General features: G+C 37.0%; 1 protein-coding gene across 2 annotated transcripts in view; it reads right to left on the bottom strand.

Annotated features, from left to right (window-relative positions):
* Positions 1-7,721: 7,721 nt before the first annotated feature.
* The window catches only part of SLC26A7 (solute carrier family 26 member 7), a 64,677-nt gene continuing 47,134 nt past the window's right edge, over positions 7,722-25,264 (bottom strand). The window contains exons 11-18 of one of the 2 annotated variants that reach the window (XM_057402981.1): positions 23,933-24,039; positions 21,383-21,449; positions 16,869-17,006; positions 15,364-15,412; positions 12,739-12,839; positions 10,745-10,799; positions 10,552-10,655; positions 7,722-8,615 (exon numbers count right to left, since the gene is read on the bottom strand). In XM_057402981.1, coding sequence (XP_057258964.1) covers positions 8,580-8,615; positions 10,552-10,655; positions 10,745-10,799; positions 12,739-12,839; positions 15,364-15,412; positions 16,869-17,006; positions 21,383-21,449; positions 23,933-24,039 — 657 coding nt within the window. In that variant the 3' untranslated portion in view covers positions 7,722-8,579. Of the gene's footprint in view, positions 8,616-10,044; positions 10,656-10,744; positions 10,800-12,738; positions 12,840-15,363; positions 15,413-16,868; positions 17,007-21,382; positions 21,450-23,932; positions 24,040-25,264 lie in introns of those variants that run through there. The other variant, XM_057402980.1, reaches the window with a different exon arrangement.

Raw genomic sequence — 25,264 nt, 5'->3', positions numbered from 1 at the left:
CTACTGAGAAGCCTAGACCTACACACAATAGATTTTGGTGGTCTGGCAATACTCAGTTTAAGCTCTCAGGCTACACCTTAGTGCACACAGCCCAGTGTCAAGTAGGTCTCAGTAGTCCTCTCTGTAGGGTCTGCGCATCTCCAGTGCAGCTCTGAGGGTACACAAGCAGTACGGAAGGCATCTCTCTCCTGCACTGCCTGTTTTGGCACTCCTCTGCATGGGCAAAGTGACAGCACACATCAAGGCACAGGCTGCCATGTCCCCATGAAATACCACCAACATTGTTCACAGCTAACTTGACTGGTTATTCTAAAACTACTGCCTTGGCTTCAGATTAATCTTTCATCTGAAAGTATTTCCCCTTTACCTTTCTGTCTTTCGGGTAGCACACTTCTAGTCCTATCCTAAGTTTTCTTGGAAACAAGCCATGAATGGAGCTGCCACTACCCCTGTTATTTCCTGATGTAGTATCTGAGTGGTGACATTGATGGAGAAATGATTGAATTGCTTTGAGTGTAGTGTTTGCAATGACTGTCCATAACATGGAGGTAGTCAGGCTCAGGATACACCTGCTCCTCCTTATGGACCACCTGTCTCTCTGAAAAGGTGTAGCCTGTGAGGCTGGAAAGAGGTAGATGTGAGCTTGCTTATACATCTACTTCATATTTACATGGATGAAACACTGACAAATGTTGTATTTTGTTTGAAAAAGTCTTACTTTAGAAAAAATATCAACCATCTTTTATTGAGATAAAGTAACTGAAACGTTATTAACACCACATTAGCAGGATCAGTGGCAGTGTGGAGAAACTATGTGTGAGGCAAACTGCACTTCTGAAGTAAATGACCTGGTGTGGTGATCAAAAGCCTACCAGCAGCAGTCAATCAGTTCAATTTTTTATGGTCTGACTCTCCTTCATCCAGCACCTCCATGCAGCCTAACATCCCAGCTGCACACTGTGCTCTTCAACTTTTTCATCCAGGCACAGTATCACACAGTCTCATTACCTTGAGATTTCTCCCCTCATGTACCGCCTTCCTACACCCAGCTGCCCACCCCAGTGTCCTTCTCCTAAAAAGTCCCATGCACCACAGCCTCGCCAGCATCTTAGCTCTGGTCTCCAGCTTTGCACCCACACCCTCTCATGTACAGTTCAGTACTGCAGTACTGTGCCCACCAGCACTTCTACTGTGCAGTCTGTAGAGCAGACCATATCCTGATAGGAGAGATAAGAAGGAGGAAGGACTGAAGGAAGCAGAACCTGGTCTGCAGAGCATCATGAGTCTTTTAAAGGTCACCACCTCTGCTTCATGGCTTTGGGAACTGAAGAGAAGAGGCATATTGGAGATGTGTGACATAAGGGCAACAGTAGAGCCCAGCTAGTGCTAAACCTGAGCTATGATTGGCAGATTTAAACACAATTTTACTACTGAAAGTAAAATGAAAATGATTACAAATTGCAGATTGCAAATGTAATATTTCAAAACCTGTTTCAAATCTGGAAGTATTCCAAGACCCAAAAAAAGTGCAGTTTTTTTCTTACCAGTTAGGATTGCTCTCATTCTTTCAAAACATGTCTTCCTTTATGGAGGTACTCTGAATTAAGAATTTGGCTATAGGAACGAAGCTAAACCAGAAAGGAATGAAGATCCGGAGGTTTAAAAACAGTCACAGAGAGAGCAAAAAGAAAAGAAACTTGAGGCAAAATGTTGAGGGTGTTTGAAATTATTAGTTTATATTGGAGTATAAACAAACCACATTGGAGTATCAAGTAACAATTCCATTACATTGACTACTAAGGTCCCTTGAGACAGAAAATACCATGGTGTTATTTTAAAATATACTTTAGAAGGGCTTACTAATAAAGATGTAAACACAGCAGGTCCGTAGAGGCAGAATGGAAAATGAGCTATAGATGTTGCAGCAAAATAATGACCACTGATACCATAGATGAGAGTTGGATCCTAAGGCAGACATGATGTTCAGTGTCTGATACATGATGTTTATAAATAGTCCTCCACAAGACTGCAGGACTAATAAAACACTACACTTCTGCCTTTATCATAGAGAGTATGAAGGATGAATGTGATCTGCCAATTTTAATACACTCCAAACTGAATTAGTAAATATCATCCACTACTTTCTGCTTATTTATACAAGAATAAAAGGCAGGAATCCTGTTCCTGCCAGCCCACAGGCAGATTTACAGTCTGTCCCAGCAGTTTACAGGTTGAAGAGATTGTATGAGGAACGTCTGTATGTGGTAGTCCATTAGGAATAGAACAGGTAATCACACGTGGAGATGAAAGAAGTACTTCAAGTGTAAGGCTGCTTCTTTTGAGTAATACTGCTTTTCATTCCTGAAAAATCTCTAGTAGTCCATAGACTACCACAAATGAATTGAGGCTATAACCATTATAGCCTGTTCAAGCTTCAAATGTGTGAAATAGCAAGTCATGTCCCAGGCAATCGTGAGCTTAAAGATCATTCTTGGAGATTATAAAGTATGGTTACCAGGTATTGTATTGTATTTTCACACAGAAAATACAATTCAGTGATGAAATATGTCCTTTCCAGACCTCTGTTTCTAAAATTATATACTTTTCTATCAGTTTACTGGTTCAATTATCCCTAGAAGCTGCAAATGGTACAAATCTGAAGCTGTCCAGGGGATGTTACGTATTACTTTGTGACACTCCGCCACTTTGCCTGTAGACTAACAAGAGAACTCATTTCCTGAACTGATGAGCAGCATTTTTAACTATACTACCTGGGCCTACACATGACAGTTTAAGTTTTATATCTGATGATAGTTTTACTTATATAAAGTCTGTGTTTTATTCAACAAAGCAAAAAATGTGCAAAAAGCACCTTCACCAAAAACTTGCAACTATTAATTGTAAGTAACAATTAAGGGATCAAATAATTTTGTCCCTTAAATAGAATATAAGTTTTTGTATCCAACTAGTGGGATATATTTTGTGAAATTTAAGTGAATGTCCCGAGTCAGTCAGAGCAGCAACATGGACTTTTATGACAATTTGTGCAATGCTGTGAGCCCCTCCCTTCATTCTTCTTAATTACTTGAATGTATCCAGCATAAAATACTTCTTTATTGGAAAACACACTAGAAAAAATATAATAAAACAGCCATTTATCTGCTTTTGCATGCATACTCTTCAGAAATGCCATGGAGCCAAAGGATTCCCATCAGGGAAGGAGTTGCTCCTAATGTTAACTTTCAAGTCCCTGGTGAGAGCAGATCTTGGACTTCTATGTGCTTGTTCTGGGAATAAAAAGAATTAATTACACTTTCTTTTTCAGCCAGCTCACTCCAAAGTGGTTTATTTCTTATTGTGTGCATGTAATTGAAAATCACAGCTCTAGGAAATAGCCTTTATTATTAAGAATATCATTAAGATTATTTAGCTTGGAATTTATGGTACTACAAATTGTTTATACTTTTGTAAACCACTGTAAAATCAAAAAAGTAGAGGCAGAAGCTTTAAAGATATAGCAATCTGTTTTCCATTAATGCCATCAAAGTTTCTGGGGGTGGGTGGGGTGGAGTGGAGGAAAGAGATTGACCATCATTTCCTCTCTACTGAGGTAAGCCATAGACTATATAAGCAATACCATCAGTATGCACAAATTGGATATGAGGTGCACCATCTGTAGATGCAAATGACAATTTAAAAAGACATATTCAAACAACTGTGCATGCATAGTAACAATATTGGAAAGTTTGGTCCAAGATTTTTATATCTCTTACAGAGGTAAAAACGTCTGTTAGATGCCATACTCCCCTAAGAACTGTAAGGAAATCAAACTTCTGAATGTAATGGAATTTCTCGTCTTTCATTGTCAAAATTGAATACATTTTGAGGTTGAAGAAGGCAACATATCTCATTACAGACTGGTTAGTACAGAATGTAAAAAAATCGGCTGCTAAGTATTGAAATGATGGCATTTCCTCCTTTTACATGTAAATTGTCTCATAATCCAATTTATTTCTGTATAAATTTATTGCAGCATATGCTAATACACAGAATTGGAACAAGAAAAAAATTAAAGGCATTGTAAAACATATGGAAACATACAGATTATGTGATCTTTACTAAAAATCCATCTTAATGATGAAAGCACCACATAGCATCCTCTATGGAACTGCACTCCTTCATTTATTTATGAGATACTACTTTCTGTAGACAAAGAAAGTATCTCCCCAAAATAGGAGTGCCATATTTTCAAGACATACTTTATATTTTATTTTTGCAACTAGTAAATGTCAGACAGTATTCATACATGGTATTGACGCATTAATGTTTTCATTCAACAATGAAGATACCTTTCCTTGTTACATTATATATTTATGACACATGGAGCTGTCAAATAAATTATGTCAAAGCAGCTAAAGCCAGACCTTGTGACACTTGAATCACAGAATCAGGGCAAATAACCTTTGAAATGAAAGACATATGATGAGGATTAGGAACATTTAATTTGCATAAATATAATGTTAACAGCCTTTTCCTTATTACATATTTTATGTCTAATTTTTAATAGTCACTATATTCATTTCTTAACATGAGTATGCACTCTATTGTTTTTCCTCATTGCTCACTTTGTTTTGGAACATGTGATACACAACTTCTGTAAGCAACGTATGATCACATCCCCATTTTAATATAAACTGATTAACACATCTTAAATTCACATAATGTATAACATTTAGAATTAATTCCTAAATCTAGATAAAAATTCCTAAACATATCAAGAAAATGTACCATCTTTGAAAATACTGGGCCATGTCTTGAACAATCTTATATTAATGTTTTCCAATGAAGTGAAAATATACCAACATGTGCAAAACTGAATAATTTACTTTCATAAGCTAGACAACTCATACAATTTGAATTTAGGAACGTAAAATCTGAGCACCTAAGTATACATATAGGAATCAAAGTGAGTGGCTAGATTTTCAGAATTTCTTACTACTCAGAGTAGTAAACTCTTTGGTTTCATGAGTTGAAATCCATTACTGAATGAGAGACTTCCTTTAGCTTCTGCTGGAGAGTGCCATATTTTTCTCACACCTTTAGAAATCAATAAGAACAGAGTGACTTTGCAGAGCTCTGCCATTTTTGCTATCACAGCACGAGCTTAGGTATGCAAGCATAGTTAATAAAACTTCACATTACTCTGAAAATTCTCATGTTCAAGAAAATAAGGCTGAAAGGTACAAAGATGAATGAGCTACCTCAAGAGGCCATAATAATTAAACCACACCTTAGTGCGGACAGCAAGACCAGGACCTGCACCACTGTAAGGAGGAGCAGACTTTTTGCAGTCTCTTTGCTGCAGGGTGAGTTTGTCCCACTTCACACTTCTGAATCAGAAGAATAAATGTGGTTTATTCTATTCTGTAATATTCTGTTATTTATAATAGTGGTATTTGGACTAGATGATTGAAGTATGTTGTTCTGTTCTGCTCTATTCTATTGAAACTGTTTGGGATATTTTGGGCTAAGCTCCTATGTGTTTACATAGTAACTTTTAGTGATAGCCAGAAGGAAGCCAGTGGACGGTTTATACAGAGAAGCATTAAGGGTTGAAATTGATTGTAAACTCCAAAACTTAATCTAGAAGGTCTAGGGCATTTCCTTAAATCAAAGAATTGAGCAGTTGTTGTTGACAATTGTCAATTTGTGAAGCTAGTGAAGCAAACACACCATCACCAGAGATTTACAGAGCACCTCAGGCAAGATGCTAAGCAACTCCCAGCCCATCAGCAGAGTGACCTGTTGGTCAGTTTCTAGCATGAGATCTGATGGCATGGCATCCTGGTCATTTGAAGCCTGGCAACGTACAATCACCAGTTTTAGTAAACATCAGCCACTCAGGGGAGTGGTGGTGTTGGAATAGAAACTGCATCAGTAGTAATTTGCCTTTCTTGGTCAATGGTAAAAAAAAGAAATGACCGTCCCTCACCCACTAACTATGGTTCTTTCAAGCAGTTCTGGTCCAACAGATCTTAAACTCACTACTGCTGGTTTAGAAGCAACTGAAAGGGTGGCTATCTTCATGGGTCCCTTGAATGCTCTGTTCCGTTGAGAAACAGCTGCCCTAAGTGGTAACACTTTCTGGAAAGGAAATCTTGTTAGCAAAGTATATTCTTGAAAATAGAAAGAAATTCAGGCTAATTGTATAAGGTACAGGAATATTACAAGTATCGTAATACCCAGAGTTGAAAGGTTAAAAAATTTAGAATTATGATTAAATGTTTCAAGGGAAGAAACGTATTTCATCCCTGATTCTGCCCTGAGAGACAATCAAGCAGTAATCACGGCAATAAGACATTTTGAAATCTTACACTGATGAAATCATTTTTAAAAGGACACTGTGCCATAACAAGGTCTTTGAACTAATGGGAAATAAATGTCTACCCAAAAAGCCATTTAGCTGTGGAAAGTTATGCCTATTGAAAGCAGTGGAAATTAGAAGCCATTTTGTTAATTTGATGCAGAGATGCACAGGGTTTCATTAAGGCTAACACTGCAAAGAATTTTAAAAGTATCTCTGTGGCTCCATTTACAAGATCATTCAGAAAAAAAAAATGAAACTCTCCTGGTAGATGCTATCTTTGCTAAAGACCCTATTTTTAATAATTTCATTAATCAATTTATCTGTAAATTTTCAGGGGAAAAAAAACCCAAACAAAACATTTAACTGTCAGAGAATAAATACCAAATGTAGTAGAGAAGATACCATTTATTCATTTTGTAGTTGAGATCTCCATTCAGCTGTGACATTAAATTGATGCTTCTACAATTAAAATACATTGTAAACAGTTTCCAGAGTGTTAATAAATTACTAAAACTGTTTGAGGAAGTTATTAATCAATTGTTATAGCCTGTTACTGAGTCCAAGGATGTAATGCATTATTTGCAATCAACTACAGCCTCCCGAATGAATGCACCTAGGACAATGTACAGAATTCATGGTTATTAATAAACCCTTTGAATAGCAATTATGAAAGCAGACTCAGAAGAACATATATAGAACACTTCTGGTCATCTGCAGAACAAACCAGGAAATAACTCCATGAGTCACCTATAAGTGAAAGGGTAAAAATTCCCATGGCTCTCTCCCATTGTCTTCTAGCATTGTGACATCACCAAGACCAGAAGAAAAGCCTTAGCACAACTATGAAGAGATGTGAAAATCACTCCATGGGCCACCTCATCTACTGCAGGTAGCTTCTTTGGGCACAGAGGAAGGAGAGTCCAGACAAGCACCGATATGTTAACTGCTGCTGAAACAGGATTCTTAACATCAGATATTGCCTGCAGACTCCAGCTACAAAAAGCATCCTTGTACTTCTCTCTGCAGTACTGACCTGGCCGTTATGGCTGTGACATATTCGAACCTTTTAGCTTCTGTAGGTTCTTTTTTAAGTCAGTGAGGAAAAAGACTACTTCATCTTTTCTCATTTTTTTGATTTTTTTTTTTCTCAACTTACTTTTTACTGCTAGTGTTCATGTACCATCTACAAAGGTAGAAAGAAAAAGTCACACATCTTGCCACATAAAATGATATTGATATGATAGCACAATCTAATATGGTTGCTAGCAATCCATACTTACAGGCCAAATACTTAAACCTTAAATTCTTCCACCCCATTTGTGTGCTTGCATCCCATCAGGATTGGGACATTTTATATCTCTCCACTGTCATCCCTCAGCTGCCACAGCTGAAGATTTCATACACCAAACAAATCACAGCTCTAACTGGAAATGAAGACTACTCTATGCTGGAAACAAGAACAAGTTTTGGAAAAATATTGCCAGATTTTTCTCTTTGATCTGAGCTAAAGGATACCTGTGGCTTTGAAAATGTAGCAAACTGTAATAATAACTTTTGACAACTTCTAAAGGGGGAGACAAGCCAGTGCACTTAGCCAGCATACATCCACCTTTTCTGAACATACAGTGCTTTCACTGACCTTGGCAGGCATTAAAAAGCATGCAAAACCAAGTACAAAAAATAGAAGCGTATGTTAGCTGTGATATGGTGCTGCTATTGCAAATGGCTGTCTCGAACAGAAGAAAGGGTAAGTAAAGCCATTAGACACAGCACTGGTATATGGCTTCCTGCATGTACTGTACCAAATATAACGCAATGCTTTTAAGAATTCATAATGTCTCTATTCCATACACAAAACTACAGATGCATATTACAACTAATGTTACAATAGAAGATATTTAAAAGAATATACCTCACTGGTAAACACAGCCTGTACCTCATGTCTGCTTTTTAATAATTTGTATCTAAATCTATTTAAAAATATTATATAAGCTTACTATAGAACAATTGCATGGACATTCTCTGCCTGATGGCAGCTGAAAGATTTTTTGTTTTCTGAATGGCAGTTCTGTCATTACTGAATGTAGTAAATATATATGGCATACAAAAGATCATCTATGAGATCCCTCGGAGAAAAAAACTAAGGAGAAACCGTGGTGTAGTTAATTCTGAATATGAGCAGATGAAACTATCCATATTCAATGAGTTGACATCACATTTCACTCTGTTCACTGAACTTGCTGTAATTCTAAATTGGGAGAAACAGAAAAAAACATACATTATAATGTTTTCCTAGAATATAATGTAGGATTAGCAGATGAAGCAGTCCTAGCTTGAAAATGCCACCATTATAAAAAATATTAAATCAAAAAATAATTTATTTATGATGAGGATAAGCTGCAAAAAGCAACAGATGACTTTCTTAACAACTGATCAACATAAAAATGAGAATTACATGACATTATCCTTGTAGGATATAGACAAGAGCACCTTTGCATTTGCAAACAGCAGCAGAGATGACAAGGAACCACAAAGCCTTTTTTGCCTCTGCTTTTCTGCCAGTGAAAGACTATTTCCTGCTGTGGGGAGGAAACTGGAATCTAAATTAGGATGAATCACTTTCCATAAATATCCAAGTCCTTCCTCCTATTCTTTTTTTTTTCCTCTCCTCTCCTCTCCTCTCCTCTCCTCTCCTCTCCTCTCCTCTCCTCTCCTCTCCTCTCCTCTCCTCTCCTCTCTCTCCTCTCCTCTCCTCTCCTCTCCTCTCTTCTCCCCTTCTCTCAATTTCACTCCACTCCACTCCACTCTCTTTTCCTCTCCCATCCCCTCTTCCATGCCATCCCATCTTTTTCTGCCATTTCTCTTTCATGTAAATACTCAAAATACCTTCTCACCCCAGCATCTTAAAAAGGCAGAGGAAGAGGAAGATCGTCTGTGTTAGTTACAGAGTGGTACTGCTACTGTGGTCACCCTGCCTTTCTATTCCTGTTCATCTTTTTTTCAGGTGTTAAACAGAAGGAACATATTAAAAAAAAAAACCCTCAAAGCACATGCTTTGAATACTCTGAAGAAGCATCAGCATCATACAGAGGTTGTTCATAATTACATTTAAAATTTGAGGCTGCGTGCCTCAGACTAATCCACTAAGCCACTATTCAGAGTTTTGACTTGCCTAGCAGCTCTGGTAAAACATAGCATCAGCTCCTAGAAAAGTGGGCTTCTGAGCTCGCTCTACCTCCCTCTTTTCACTTTGAAAATTTGCCCTGGTGTGTTCATGTCCCATTCCCATAAAATGAGAATGCTAATACATAACTGTCTTACAAGAATGTTAGGAAGGTTAATTAATGCCTGTAAAGAATGCAGACATTTTACAGCACAACAATCATCCTAATTCATCTAATCAGACCCAGACAATATATACAATAGTCATCCCCACTATTTTTGCCCTGAAGTTACCATTTCAGTAAATTTTTTTTTTTTTGCAGAGCAATAAAATGAGAAATTATGAAAAGCTCTGAATAGAACAGGTTTTTCTGGTGAACCCACTAGACCAATGTGCCAACTTACCTTGTCTGGATAAATCAATGAAAAGGGATTTTGTCCATAGGCAACTCTAATTTAATTAGTAAAATATAAAGTGGAGGGAAAAAAAACAAAACCACAGACCATGATGTGTTTAATGTCTCTTGGAGAAGGCTCTGAGCCAAGCTCTAGCCATGTTTGGAATTGTACATAGAACCATGGGAAAGGAAAGCACACTACTTGTAATGCACGTTCAGTTACACTGGGATTACAATGGAAAAATCTCACATGGTTTATAAGGAAAATCCAGGCTTTTATACAGGGAATGCAAGTATTACTGAGCAAGTAAATATGTGTTCAAGCAAATGTATGTTCAGGCCTCAAGACTCAATTTCTGAGCCAAGTCTTAGTTCTCCCTCTAGCTCTCCCTTATACCTCACGCAATTCCTCTCCTTTCCACCAGTGACCCAACACAGCACACTACAGTGCAGGGTACAGACAAGCTTATTAGCTTGAAACAAACTTGCTCAGGATCCAGAAGCCTTTCGGTCAGAACAGTGTGGTGCTGTGTAAAGTAGCTGTAAGAAATCCAAGGGTTGTCCAATTGCTGTGAGCATCCAAGAATCCCTCCAGACATTACCTACCCCTCCTGTAAGTCTCACCCTGTGAATCTGAATGGCATCGATGGCTGAAGAAATAGATTCAAAGAAGACAGGAGTTTCAGATTCAAGATTTCCACCGTACTGCATTGCTTTTATCAAGGAAGCTGCAATAAAATAAACATGTGAGCATTGCTAAGGTAGTGAGGATATATAAACCGTCAAGTTCAGATTTTTTCTGTAAGCTGATACTTGCCTTTGCAGTGCGCTAGCAACACATCGATGTGTCTGCTTTTACAGTCCATGTAAATCTATATGTGTGAAAACATGAAATTAGGAAAAAAAAACAACCAACCTGTTCAAAATACCAAGAGAGAATAAAATACGCAAAAAGATGATATTCACAGCAGGCAGAGTTCTGCTGTTGAAGCTATACTGCCGGTGGCCACCAGAGTGCGCTCTTCTATAATTGTAACACCACAAACCCACTCTAATTTCCTCCCCCCGCGTCAAAGGACTCTACAACTCTACTGAGAATTTTATGTGACTTTGATTAACAATTTTGTATTTTTTACTATGCTTTTAGAGCTTTTTTTCACAGTTCCTTTTTTCAGCAAGTTTTCCCACCTCCTCTCCATATGCTTACCTACCAGTCCACAACAACAGGAATCACACCTAGGAAACATAGAGACTCACAGCAGTCTATCTGCAGAAAGTTTTCTATTCTTTCTTTAAAAACGTTCAGCTTCACAGAAACTAAAAAATCAATAAGCTATAAAGTAAAAAAAAAAATCTGAAAATAATCCTTTAATCAGAGGAGGGCCTTTTTCTGGCAGATAAGGAACACCCAAAGCAGACCCTGCTTCAAAAAATGTTTAAATAAGCCATGTAAAGTGGAACAATTCTGAGAGGAGAAATTACATGAGAAACAAGTCAGAACACCCTATTTTAAAAACAAACCAAAGCCCAAGTAAGTATAAAAATCCCTTCAACTTTAGCAGCAGTGAAAGAATGTAACAGCAACTACACCTTGAGCGTGTTTCTCCTCTGAGTAACTCAGTTTTGGACCACTCATTCACTCAGGCACCGCACTCCCAACTTTACCTCTCATAGTCAAATACTTCTTTGACATAACGTGCAGTTAATTCTGAGGTCTCAAGATCTTCTGGAAGCAGGGGGCTGAGACCTAATGCCAAATCTAGTCTTCTGCCTTACTCAAAAATATTATATGACCCAAAATTTGCATACCCACTTAAATCTGTACCCACTGCACAACTATTAAATGCCAGACCCAATGGAAACATAAAGAATAGCTTATGAGCATATTTTTTTACCCACTATATAGAACCACTGATTATGTAGAGACAGACTCATTTAGGTTGGAAAACACCATTAAGACCATGAAGTCCAATCAGTAACCCAACACTGCCAAGTCCACCACTAAACCATGTCCCTAAGCACGTCTACACGTCTTTTAAATATCTTTGGGGTGGTGACCCAACCACTTCCTGGGCAGCCTGTCCCAGGGTTGACAACCCTTTTGGTAAAGAAATTTTTCCTAATATCCAGTCTAAATCTCCTCTGGCACAAATTGAGGATATTTCCTCTTGTCCTGTCACCTGTTACTCGGGAGCAGAGACTGGCCCCCACCTCACTACAACCCCCTTTCCGGTAGCTGTAGAGAGAGATAAGCCCCCCCCATGAGCCTCCTTTCCTCCAGACTGAACAACCTCAGTTCCCTCAGCCACCTCTCTTCAGACTTGTGCTCCAGGCCCTTCACCAGCTTTGTTGTGCTTCTCTGGACTTGCTCCAGCACCTCAATATCACTCTTGTAGTGACGGGCCCAAAAGTGAACACAGTATACAAGGTGTGGCCTCACCAGTGCCGAGTACACGGGGATGATCATTGCTCTACTCCTGCCAGCCACGCTATTTCTGATCCTGGCCAGAATGGATGACTGGGCATGCTGCTGGCTCATATGTATTCAGCCATGAACCAACACCCCCTGGTCCTTTTGTCCACTACATACAGATACTTTCACTTGCACTGAATGTCACCTAAAAACTTCAGAATTACTTTTAATGTAATTTTAAATATTAACACGTTCTAGTTTAATATGAAATCTGTGTTCATGTTTTCCACAAGTTGCATGTTTATCTACGAGCATAGGTGAGGTGACTGTAGCTGGTCCTAAACTCATGCATGTAAATGATATTTTTATGCACAAAATCTGTGTGATGTCATAAATACCTGAAGCAGCACTGAGACTCCAGTGTAGTCAAAGAAATTCAGCCCACTGCAATCTAATATCAAAACACGTTGCTCACTGTGACATGACTGCAACGATTCACCTACACATTTGATAAATGAAATACTTCAATTAAAAGGGAGAGTAGTCAAGAAATGCATATAAGAATAATGATAGTTTAACAAAATAGGCCCAAACTTTAACAAATGGCACATTTTAGAATCAAAATGAGGGATCTTCAGAGCAACGGGATGAAATGACGGTGGGTAGAACATATTATTAATGAGATTTTTTTAGACAGGACTAGACTGTCAAGAATTAAAGAATTGCTTCTTCAGATTTTAATTTCTAAATGACTCAGGATAATGTCTTCTTCAGAAAAGTTTATATGGGGCACACAGACAATATATCTCTTAATATCACATTCATTTCTGTAATATCCAAACATCTGCTATGGCTTAACTAATATTTGCCTGTAAGGAAGAAAAATATGTAGAGTGTTTCATTTTCTTAAGCTATTACTATGATGGATTTTGTTTGGTTTATTTTTTATATACTATCACAAGTTGGAAAGATGTTGGCAAGATTTGCTAAGGTCTTTCACTCATTCTTCAATCTCAGGCCATCTTGTACTAAAACTAAGAACACTCTGTACTAAATGTATACTGAACTAGCACACAGAGATATGATTCCTGGCTTTCATAAAGGGAAAACTAGAAAATAATGCACACCTTATTTACATTGTTCCGTCAACAAATGCTAGTTATCATAATACACAAAACTAAAAAAATCCCAAACATATTAAGGAAAGGAATTCTGAATGTAAGAACAGGTTTTGACAGAGCAGAGGTAAAGATTTTAAACTCTTGAGAGGACTTAGGATATCCCCATGGTATAGATTTATAGTCGATGCTAATTCCTTTCTGACAGTAGTCTGAAGCCAGAGCCTTCTGGACTTGCACCTCTGGAGATTTACTGTCTTTGTATTGTCTAATGTACATTAATAGATACATACTAAGCAGAAATACTAAATTTTAAAGGAAACCTCCTGCCTGACATTACTGTGATGGAAGCCTGGAAAGGATTTATGAGATCTGCTATGCTACTCATAATAATTTCTACATGCCTCCTCTCCCTTTAAAACAAAAGAACTTAGTCTTTCTGCTATTACTCCTGCTACTTCCCCACCCAAGTGGCATCCTGTGTGGCAGGAAAGACTTCCTGGTTTCTATATGGGGAGGGAGGTACAGATCTGCTTCCTCTCTGAACCAGTGGCAGGGGCAGCAGCAGCAGTTTAATTCAGTGCTAACTCAGACCAACAGCAAATCAGGATTTCCCAGAGGGGGGAAAGGGAAGATTTCGACAAAGACGTTAAGTTGCTACACTTTCCAGGATGACTGCTGTAAGGATTGTGTCCTCCTGCTCCCCTCCTTCCTGAAAATTGAAGCCCTACATTTTGGTTTTATAGGGATTTTTCTTTTTTCTCTCTGTTTTTTATTCTAAAGTCCCCTAGAACAGTCACCAAAGACTGGTTGGTGCAAGGAACTATAAAGCAAAGTCCTCAAGGCAGGCCTTAAGCAATCAGAAAAGAGGCCTTGTGCTGTCTGTCACTTTGGTAATGTGAGAAACCAGTTGATCTAAAAGAACAAGGTTGAAGCATGTACTGGCAAGATTTTCCTATGCATAAGGTGTTGTGCGCTTTTTTAGTATTTTACAGTGTATTGCTATACAGTCTTCAGTATCACTACGTTGCGATTTTTTTCAGCAAAGCACTCTGTCACCCCTAAGTAAATTAAACACTGTAGTATCATAAAAATGTCAAGAGTCTAGTTAATAAATGTAAACATTCAGACAACAGCCTCCAAATCTGATTCTCTACTGTGGCCTTAACGCTTGTAAGTATTTTAGATAAACACAGTGTTTTAATTCCATCCACAATAAAGTCATCTGTATAAAGTACCTTGTGGAATAGGTAGTTGTAGCTCTACCATGGGAATGTATGGGCTCTGGTTTGATTTAAGTGTTACAAAGGGTGAGAAAACTGGAATTACTCAGCTTAATCCTTAGTTGAAAGCGAGCCCTTATGTTTTTTCTTTATACTACACTGATACACTGTACAATACGGGTGCCCATCGTGTCACTGATAAGTCAGCTGACATTTCATGAGATTTTTCTCCTCAGTGGCTTTAAAGATCACAAAGACTTAACACGGCTCTAACCTTATCCTTTTTTTTACTTTTACATACTAATATTCAAGAGCCACTCTGAATGCAAAAATCAGTGCTTAGCAAAACAGCTTCTTCGGCCTTGGTCTGAAGACCAGTCTGCGGCATACCCATTTCAGTATGCACACTGTGACTAATAAGCAGGGACTCCTGTAGAAAAGGTATTCTTCTGGGTTCCCTGCTTTTTAAATCTTAAAAAGTCAGTCAACAGAATAAAAAGACCCACTAGTTTAAAAGAGTACAACACTGTTTAGCATTCATGCTTCATTCATTTAGGTCTAACTGAAAATACTAGTTTCTAAACTTCTTGAGTTCACCCATAAATAAATAGAAAAGCATAGAGCCATTTTTCATGCTTACATCCATTTTCATTTTAATATCATTTATAGATAATAAACTCACCATGACAACTTCCATTGGAAAATGAACACAGCAATGTGTTCTGCTCACTCTGAAATAAAAGCAACAAACTATTAACATAACAAGGAAAACCAGTCTGGCATAGTAACCAGAGAAAAATCAATTCAATATATAAGCATTCTGTTTCTCGATATCAAAGTTAACTCCTCATCAAAATCATGTTTTATGCAATAGCCTATTAGATACAGAAGATTTGCTGAATATGTATCTCAGTTGTTCTTCTAAAGTTATATCAAACTGATATTCCACTTTTCTTTTTAGATGACTCAAACTTTCACGTTTGGATCCACTAGAAAGCATATTATAAACATGGTGCTTTTGGAGAAGCAGGAGTTGATTAAGAGATGGGTCAAAAGACGGCAAAGAAGTTGGAAAGATAAATTCTAGCCAGTGATTTTATAAGATTAACTTTTGATTCATTTTCTACTTGCTATAATCTCATCTGCTACACTAATATTTTGGTAAGGACTTTTTTGACATGAAAATTTATTAAAGAATTGACTTTATCTGCTTTATCTGGGTAAACTCTTTATAATTACTTCAATATGAATTTTAAGTTTTCTGTAGAGATATAAGTTAAAACCAGAAATACAGCATGGAAACAAAATCCAAAGTGAAATTTTTTCATTCCCATTGTGTGCTACAGAAAGACCTTTATTTCACAAGAAAAAATGCATGCACGGTATTTCAGACATCTGTATTGCCAAGAACCTTACAGAAGAGACAAAGGATAAAATCTCCTTCCTAAGTAACTTATATAGTAACTTATTAAATTAACTTATTAGACTTATCAAATTAATTCATAAATTATTTCCATGAAAACCCTAAGTAATTTCTCTGTTTAGAAGTTTGTTATCATACTAATCCTAATCAGTTAGCCTGGCAGAACCAAGGAGTAAGAGCAGCATAATCTTTGAGCTGAATTTCTGAAAATAGTGGAGAAGCCACTCATCAAAGGAGGTATGGGTAGCACAACTTTTTGGCAAGAGACAGGAGAGGTGGTAGACATAAATTGTTGAATCCTAGAATCACAGAATGTATGGGTTGAAAGGGATCTTAGAGATCATCCAGTTCCAACCCCCTGCCTTGGGCATGGACACTTTCCAGTAGACGAAGTTGCTCTCCAGCAAAAAAAAATCACATCTTATTCAAGCAGATATGTAGCTACTCATTGTCTTTTCAAAATTACCACCTTATGTTAACTGAAGTTATGTAAGTTCTGCCAGAAGAGTTTCAGATCAGTGCTTTAATGGTTCTTACAAGATCATATATAGAAATAGCAAAGATATTCTTTTCAATTAATAATTAGAAAACAATCCTTATCTAATCTGATTAAGACAAGTATTAACTTTATCCTATTCTAAATTAATCATTTACCTTTTTATATCTGTTTCAATATCTGATTACATTTTCTATGAAATATAAGGAAAGAAATCAAGGTCTTCAACACTATCACCATAATTACTCAAACATATAGCATATCCTACCTTGTTTACATCTTCACATGCCCCGCTGCTCCTGTTATCCTTTTGCATTATCTTTGTCAGGTCAGCATGAAATTTCCTGGCATTCAAAAAGACTAATGGGTTGTTGACTGAAACTATGTTTACCTGTTTTAATGATTCCTGTGGAATGAAAGAAACATAAAGCTGAAAAAAAGTCTCTTGGGTTTGAAGACTAAAAACTGAACTAATTTCTTTAAAAATTCTGAAAATTCCTGGAAATCAACCTGGCAGGAATTCTGGATTGCAAGAATGGTTTAACAGATAACTGTCTTGATCAGTCTTCACACGCAACTGAAATAAAAAGGAAATATAAGTAAACCATAAGGGAAATTATCCTTTATTCAAGTTAGCATAAAAGGAAAATCATAGTCATTATGTTGCATGATCCGCAAACTTAGGAAAGACAAGGTTTTCAGACAGCAAATATCTTTTATTAGGTGAACACATGTATTGAAAAAAGTACACAGGGTTTTGAAGGAAACACTGCAGGTGGTTTAGAGAAGGCTGTAAATGTTCATCTTGGTCATCGGAAGATGGTTTTAGTACAACAGGGATATTTCTCTCTGGAAATACTTAGTCAATTCAGACCAAGCTTGTTTAGCTCAAAACATAGAATGATTTCTGAAGGATGTCAGATGAAGGTCAGAAGCTCACAGGTACCAGCAAGTAATAAAATTAATATTTATATATAAATATATTGGATATCAGCAATCACAAGCCCAGCTGAAATGCTGGCTTTGTAAGCAGGTACCATTAAACTAATTCTAGCGAGCTTTCAATTTTCTACAGGTTGTGACCCATGTCTCTCTTTTCCTTAGGAAAATTAGGTCTAAGAGAGACCTAATTCAGTGTGCAGCACAGCTGCTTGGATTTCTGCTGTTCCTGTTTCGGACTTGAGGAAAAGTCTGTCAGTTGTTAGGGTCTTCTACTTTTCCTATTTATGTTATTTGATCTGGTGAAAGATATTACATCTACTTATAAAGTTTTTTATGTATATTCCAAGAAATAGTTATGTTAATCTTCAACACATCTAGCTCTGTAAACAGAAATAAGCAGGATCATGTGTGACCTGTAAAAGTTATCAATATTTTCAGTAGCATTTTCTGGTTTTCTACCTGACAGGCAAGCATGCAACTAGAGAATCTGAAATAGACACAAAAACATTGCTCATAAGCACCAGCTGCCAAAAAAGTAACAGGATTAATTTGTCTTTCGGGCAAGTCTTTTATGGTAGGGGATGATCTCTAGGTTACAGGTGGAAGTTCAGAGCATTATCCTTCCCAGTGAGAAGAAAAGAGAATCCCTGAACACACACCACCTGATCATTGCACAGCTGTGATTCCCACTAGGTATTTTAACATGCAAAGCATGGTACCATTGAGTGTCAGCTTCAATAGTGTCATAAAAAGCTTTGCCTGTTTTGGAATAATGAAAACAGGATGGAAGACATAATTGTGCTGATTTTAAGGGGCAAGCATTGCAGCTGGCAACACCTTGGCAGGTCAGCAGGAGACCGTGATAGCAGATTGACAGGTTTGATTCTGAAAGGCTCTCCAAAAGGATTTCAGTCCACAAAAATGCTCTATGCAATAAAATATCCTATCACTAAGTGCTAAAAGGGGGCTGGATAAAGAAAAAAAACATTTTCTACTGCAATAAAATATCTGATTTATGTGAGCATCAGCTCTCAAAAATGAAATTCTTGTGATAATGGGTAAAAGGAAGTAAAAGCCAAGAATTTGCAAGAGAATACAGATTCAAAAATTCTCTCTTCTTCCTAACAAAAGATATGTAATAAAGTCACACCCAAACACAAGCAAATGGAGCTGACACAAACCATTTTTTAAGTAGTTCAAAAAGCATGGCATTGAATTGAAGACATGCAATTTTCCCAACAGACCTTCAAGCACAACAGGAATTGAAATCCTCACCACAAACCACACGAACTACCTCCTTATTGTAGACTGCTATTCAGACTTCTGGGAACCAGATGATCTCTCAGACACCACCACAGCAACCATATAGACTAAGGAAACATTTCAAACATCCAAAACTGAGGCAACGAACCCCAGACTATGTATAGGGATTTTGCACAATTTACCTATTAATTGGATTGTGGTAAATATCCCATCACCAACGTACCTCTGTCATTCAAGTGGTAAAGCCTAACTGGCAATTTAAATAACTAAGATTATATGCAAGTAAGCTCTAAAATAGGGGCAAAACATAGGGCAATATGTGGTTGATTGGAGAAATACCCCAATATTCTGCAGATTCCCCTAAAATTGCTATACACAGCTGGAGGGTGGAGACAAGTGGGCACTTTGGTGTCATACCAGAACTGGTAAAGTAGAAGGTGAAAACTAAGAAAAAGCAAGAGTAATGTGCAAGGATCAAAGCCTGTGATGATCAAGAAGCTCATAAGCTTCCAAAGACACAAGATGAAAAACTTGAAAGGCTCAAATCGTAATGCCAAATCAAGCAAATGGCAGACTTAGGTATAACCTTTTGTCCAGGAGAGGCGAGGACATGTGTGACAAATTTGACTCACTTATTCCCGGCTTTGGTTTGGTTCTAGTTCCTTTTTTAATAAGAACTGTTCTGAGAAAAATGGACTTCTTCTTTGTTGTGTCCTTGTTAAGAAAGGAAATTATCATGGGAGTCCTATCCCTGCTGTCACTTAGAAGGATACTGGCAATTGCCCTGCGCACTCTGCACACCACTGTCTATGCTTGAGTAAGAATTCAGTTCAGTGGGTGCCTGCGATGCAATGTGTTTCACATAAGCTTCTAAATGCCTTCTTGACTTTTTCCACATTAAACTGTCTTTTCTCTTATTGATGAAATAACCTCTATAAATCTATAGACCTTAATGGCAGGGTAGACCATTAAGCTTGCATATTTTCATGTTTAAAAGTCCTGTTGTTCATGTGTAAGCTGTTATTTACCAGGGAACTTGGATCAGTCTCACATCCATACATGAAAAGTTACCCTAAATGCCTGCTGTAACCCAGCGACTCTAAGTTCAATTAAAGGCATTTTTCTAAATCTTAAAAATATTTTTCTTCTTTGCTTTTGTGTAATAAGCTCTTAAGCAACTTGCTTTCTTAATAAAATGTTATTTTCCCCACTGTCTGCAGACACTAGCTTGTTATTACTTGGTTACTGGCATTAATCTTCATGATTAAGGAAAAAAAGCAGGAGAGCAGTTAGCATAAGAAAACAAAAAAAAGTCACATAGGGATTTGTACAAAGTATTTTGTGAACTGATATGTATACAAGCAGGCAAATAAAATTTTGGTTGCCCATCTCTGACAAAGTTACTGCACCATGTTTCCTAAGAATGAAAAAGGATATAATAATTGACAAATTGGACAGCTTCAACAACAGGGGTTTTAATTCACATTTCAGATTCCTCCCCATTTACATGTAACTTTCACATTCCAGCATTGTTCAGTATGCCAAAATAGTAAACACCCCCAAGCCAAGTTCAGATTTTGAGACCAAGATATCTCTGACGGAAAACATTTGCCACAAAAAAAAAACCTCTTTAGAGGACAGCTTCTTAATGATGAGGTAATAACTGATGAGTGTGTTGCTTACTGATACATAAGACTCTTCATGAGCATTAGGAAAAAGTACATAGTAGAAACTGTCACCGCGGAGAAGGCAGGATGTCCTATTGATGGGACTCTGTGCTGAAAGGACACATGGTTCTGCTTCTCCTTGGCTGTTGGCCTAACATTTCATCTTGGAGGAGGGATTTCACCTCTCCAGGTCATTGCCCTTTTCCTCTTACCATAGGCCTGACCACAAGCAACTTTGATGGTAATTGTAATGAAACTAACCAAAAAATGTAAGATTTCTGACTGGTAGATTTAAGTTTGCAAAAAATCGAATTTCAAAAACACAGTCTTTGGGAAATATTCTTCATTTTAAATGTGAGGGTACCCTTGCTTGAGTACAGAGTGGTGAGATGTGTGAAGCAGTCTGTGACAACTTCATGCTGTTGTCCCTCCTTTTCCAGACATATGTGGTGTCCTCTGGGACAGTTGATCCCAAGGGGCTGGTGGCAGAAAATGGGTCACGAAAGAGATTTTGGATGATGAGAATACCAAAGGACTTTCAGGAAATTAGAAAATCTTATAGCAATATAAAGAGAGCTATTGCCTGCTCAGATGCTCTTGCTGCCAAGAGATTTCCTTAGACTTAGGAATTAGGAAACTTTTACAAAGAGTAATTCCTAATTTAAGAATAACAAATAAACAAGATAGACAGATCTAAGAGGCCTTGCTCAACTTTACTTTGCAGGCTAGCAGCAGAACCAGGAAAATATTACAATTTCTGATGGCCAGACTAGTTTTGTGCTTACTACATCATACTGGCTTTAGATTTCAACTGATCATATAAGAATGTTTCCTTAACTCACTGCTTACAATCTGGTAACCAACTAGAGAAAATGAGGATTAGTGCAACACACACACGAAGTTAACTTACACAATTATCTTCCGGTTTGTATTTATATTCCACTTCTTTCATGTTTTTCAAATTCAGTGTCTTTGCTCTGTAATCAATACACACAGAAAAATCTGTAAGGCAAATCGTTAGTTGTCTTGAACAGAAACTACAGTGTAGAAGTTTAAAGTTGAGACAATGCATTCTATATGCATTTTCATGCGTATAGAGCTTATTTTTTGTGATAATGATCAGATAAAGAGTAAAAAGCATAATTTAAATCATAAGATATCACTTTGAAAATCTGAGTAATGGAAATTTCTGGTAAATAAACTCTTGGTTTTAAGTTTCATTATTGTTTTGTAGCTGGCCAGAAACCTAGTCTCAGGTCAAGGTAGGTAATATATAATCTACAGCTTCCAAAGGAGAGAGGTTTAATTTTTTCTTTTTTTTTTTTTTTAACCTGGAAAATCATAATTTAAGGAAATGAAAAAAAAAATCAAATAGCTATGGGTCGTGAAATTTAAGGATGTTTCATTTGCCATTAAAATTGACACATCTTTATACGCTGAAGCAGAGCATTGCACTCTAGCCATCAAAGTGGGGGACTTAACTGGAAGAGTCAATATCCCTATGTTCTCTATACAGTCAGTGAAAAGATGAAGTTGCCTTGAGAAGGCAGCTCAGTGTAGGACCTTCTGCTTAAATACATCATTTGCAGGAGTACATGTAACTGCAGGAGAAGATGACTATGAAACTATCATCTGAGCTTGGTGCCTAAAGCTAGGAAATGGAAATAATCCCAGAACACAAACATTTAATTGATGTGCCAATATGCAAGGAGTGTTTGCAGGTACTGGCTAAATGAGGCTTGTAAAAGTCAGCTGTTCTCTCATGTTTTCGTAAATTGAACTATAGCTGCTGCAGGTTTTAATACATTCTGATACATGATGTGTAACTTGTTCAATACTCTGGCATCCAAACAGAAAGTTCACAACAAACCATATACAGTGTTTTTCTTGCTTCATTTTTGCTGACGCTTTGCCTATGACTGGACAGTTTACTACATGTTCTCTTGTTAATCTCATCTGCAGTACAGATTTTAAGACTGTCAGCTTGTTCAATGCCTTTAGGTTGCACGGACAATCATGTGCAGCCTGCCTAAAGATCACAGAAGTCACCGGGAAAAGACTTTTTTACTTTAATTAGAGCAGATTCAGACTCAGGTCTGATCAGACAACAAAAGATAATGCCTTTCTGTGCCAGATATCCCTTTCTTTCTGCCGTCCTTTACTAGCAGAATTTACCAAAATTTTAGTTTGCCAAGTAGCAGAATGTTATCACAAAGGTATAGATTGATTCAGGCAGAACCATCTTCCATAATTTGCAATTGTCTTGCAATTTTTGGCCATTTTCACACTGGATCTGCAATTTATTCCATGAGAACAGAGCTATGCATAACTTTGATAAGCATTAAAATGAGTTGTCTGTATTGTGCTTGATTTCAGTGCAATTCAATGTTCCTGTAAACGACTGCCTGCAAGCAACAAGTCATTTCCAGGAGTGGTGAGCTATAGATTAATTCTGTAACACAAAATTATCATGAACTTCAGCTGATATTTTCCTTTACTCATGATCCAAAGTAGCAACTGTAATACATACAAAATAATGAATGAATTTCTGAAGGGGACCTACAAGGATGCTGTAGAGGGATTCTTCATCAATAACAGGAGTGATAGGACAAGTGGTAATGGGTTCAAACTTAAAAAGGGGCTATTTAGGTTAGATATAAGGAAGAAATTCTTTACTGTGAGTGTAGTGACATAGTGGAACAGGTTGCCCAAAGAAGTAGCAGATGCTCCATCCCCAGAGTGTTCAAGTAAATGTTGGACAGGGCCTTGAGCAACCTGGTCTAGTGAAGGTGTCCCTGCCCATAACAGGGGGTTTGGAACTAAATGAGCTTTAAGGTCCTTTAAAACCCTGACTATTCTCTGATTCTGTTAGCTCTAGTTTCTTTGTCCTGGCTTTTCTAATTCATACATAGAATTTATACTTTTCATTAGACATTAGAATAGTGATGCAGTTATGTTCCATTAAGTTGAATTTGATGATCTTAAATGACTTTTCCAACCTAAATAATTCTATGATTCTGTATATTAACAATGCAAATGTCAACTACCGACTCCAGTGCAGCATAGTATCTGGGATTTTATGAAGGCACTTTGTTACTAAGTTTTGTCAGACATACTTTCACCTTAAGGAGCATATAAATATCTAATGGGAAAAAAATTATATTATTGATCCCTCTGTTGATTTTATGCTACCTTCACCATCATACAGATGTGTAATACTAAGACAAATCACAAAATAATGCCATAGTATGAAACGTTTTAGAGATCCTTAGCCTACCGTAAGTGCACAGGCGTGACTTTTCCTTTTGAATTCTCTTACCTTGTAATTTTCTGCAAATAAAAACCTGAATTTCATTGTTAAATTTAGAATACCATATGCCTATCCTGACTGTGAAGCAATATGCCAGAAAAAAAGACATAATGATGTGCTACTAGAATGTTTCAATAGATAGTTTCTCACCTGGGAAAGCGGAAAATCACAATTACTATAGTGCAGAGAACACCATACAACAGTCCCACGTTAGCAGCAAAGCATATTGTAAATATGTAGGTACTAACCCATATGCTCTTTATGGAGGGAAACAGAAAGAAGTGGTTAGTTTTAATTCTTGTAACAATGTGCAATTTATGAATCAGAAATAAAGATTTTAAATTGAAGAGTTTCTCAAACAGTTGGATCTTTGAACTGACAAATATTAAAGACTGAATTAGCAATTGAAACAATGCTTCCCTGTGGGAAAGCACATATGATATTGCACTACTCATCCCGATGTTCACACAAGTTCCTTTGAGAATTACTTAAAATATCATCTGTAGTTGTGCTAACAGCATAACTTAGAATTAACTCAGTTGTTTTGTGAAACCTTTATTTTATTTTTCACATTGAAAGTTTTTGTCACCTTTTTCACAGCGCACATTGAAAATCTTCCTTTCCTTTTACACAATGACATACCCTTAAGGGCAAATACAGAGAGCTCCTCTCCCACTAATTGCATAAATGAGAATTATAATTTGCAAGTTAATTTAAAGTGGCATTTATCAGAGTACAGCTGACTAAACCAACTCTATAAGAAATAAAAATTATTGAGGAATTAATGTCTTCACATAGAAATGGTGAGATTTCAGATTCCTTCCCCATTTTTTGGTATTTGTTTCATAAAACTTTGGATTCATTTTAAATATAATTAAAAAATACAAAGAAGCATATCTGAAACAATAGTAACTTTGAAAAAGAATTTAAAATGAAAAAAATCCAAATATTTCAACATTGAAAATCTTTTTCTTGATAATTTTCTAAACAGAAATGTGTATGGCTGAGAGATATCCAGATTTTACAATTAAAAGGAGAAAAGTATAAATTACCTGATTTCTTATACCAACCTAATATTAGTCCATATTTCTTTCTTGAGGGAGCCTTAAGCAAAGACTGCCACCTAATCTTTATATAAAAAGTGCTAAAGAAGAATGGAAAGCGTTTTCACTCCTCTGGATATACTGATCTCGGCAGGTGCCCATTTCAACAATTACAGTGCTTCTTGTTAATGTTTGCAGAGGAACAGATCACATTACAATGGCACAATCAGTGTTAAAATTATCCTTTCTGATACTTTCACTTAACTCAGAAAAGCCAGAGATAATAGAATACTTTCAGTCTAACCACAGGAATTTTTCTCAAGCAGATTTCAGAACTGTCATTTTACGAATTAAAAAATGGAAGGCATACTGTCCTAATTTGTGCTTCACAGGGGACAGAGAGTTAGACTTTACTGAGAAACATTTCCTCCCTCATCTT

The sequence above is a fragment of the Pezoporus wallicus genome, unplaced genomic scaffold, assembly GCF_028554395.1.
Source record: "Pezoporus wallicus isolate ANWC-B61680 ecotype Strahan unplaced genomic scaffold, APGP_CSIRO_Pwel_v1 contig_2456, whole genome shotgun sequence".
NCBI lineage: Eukaryota > Metazoa > Chordata > Aves > Psittaciformes > Psittacidae > Pezoporus > Pezoporus wallicus.
Note: the sequence above shows the minus strand (reverse complement) of the source record. Positions and strands in the feature narration are given on the sequence as shown.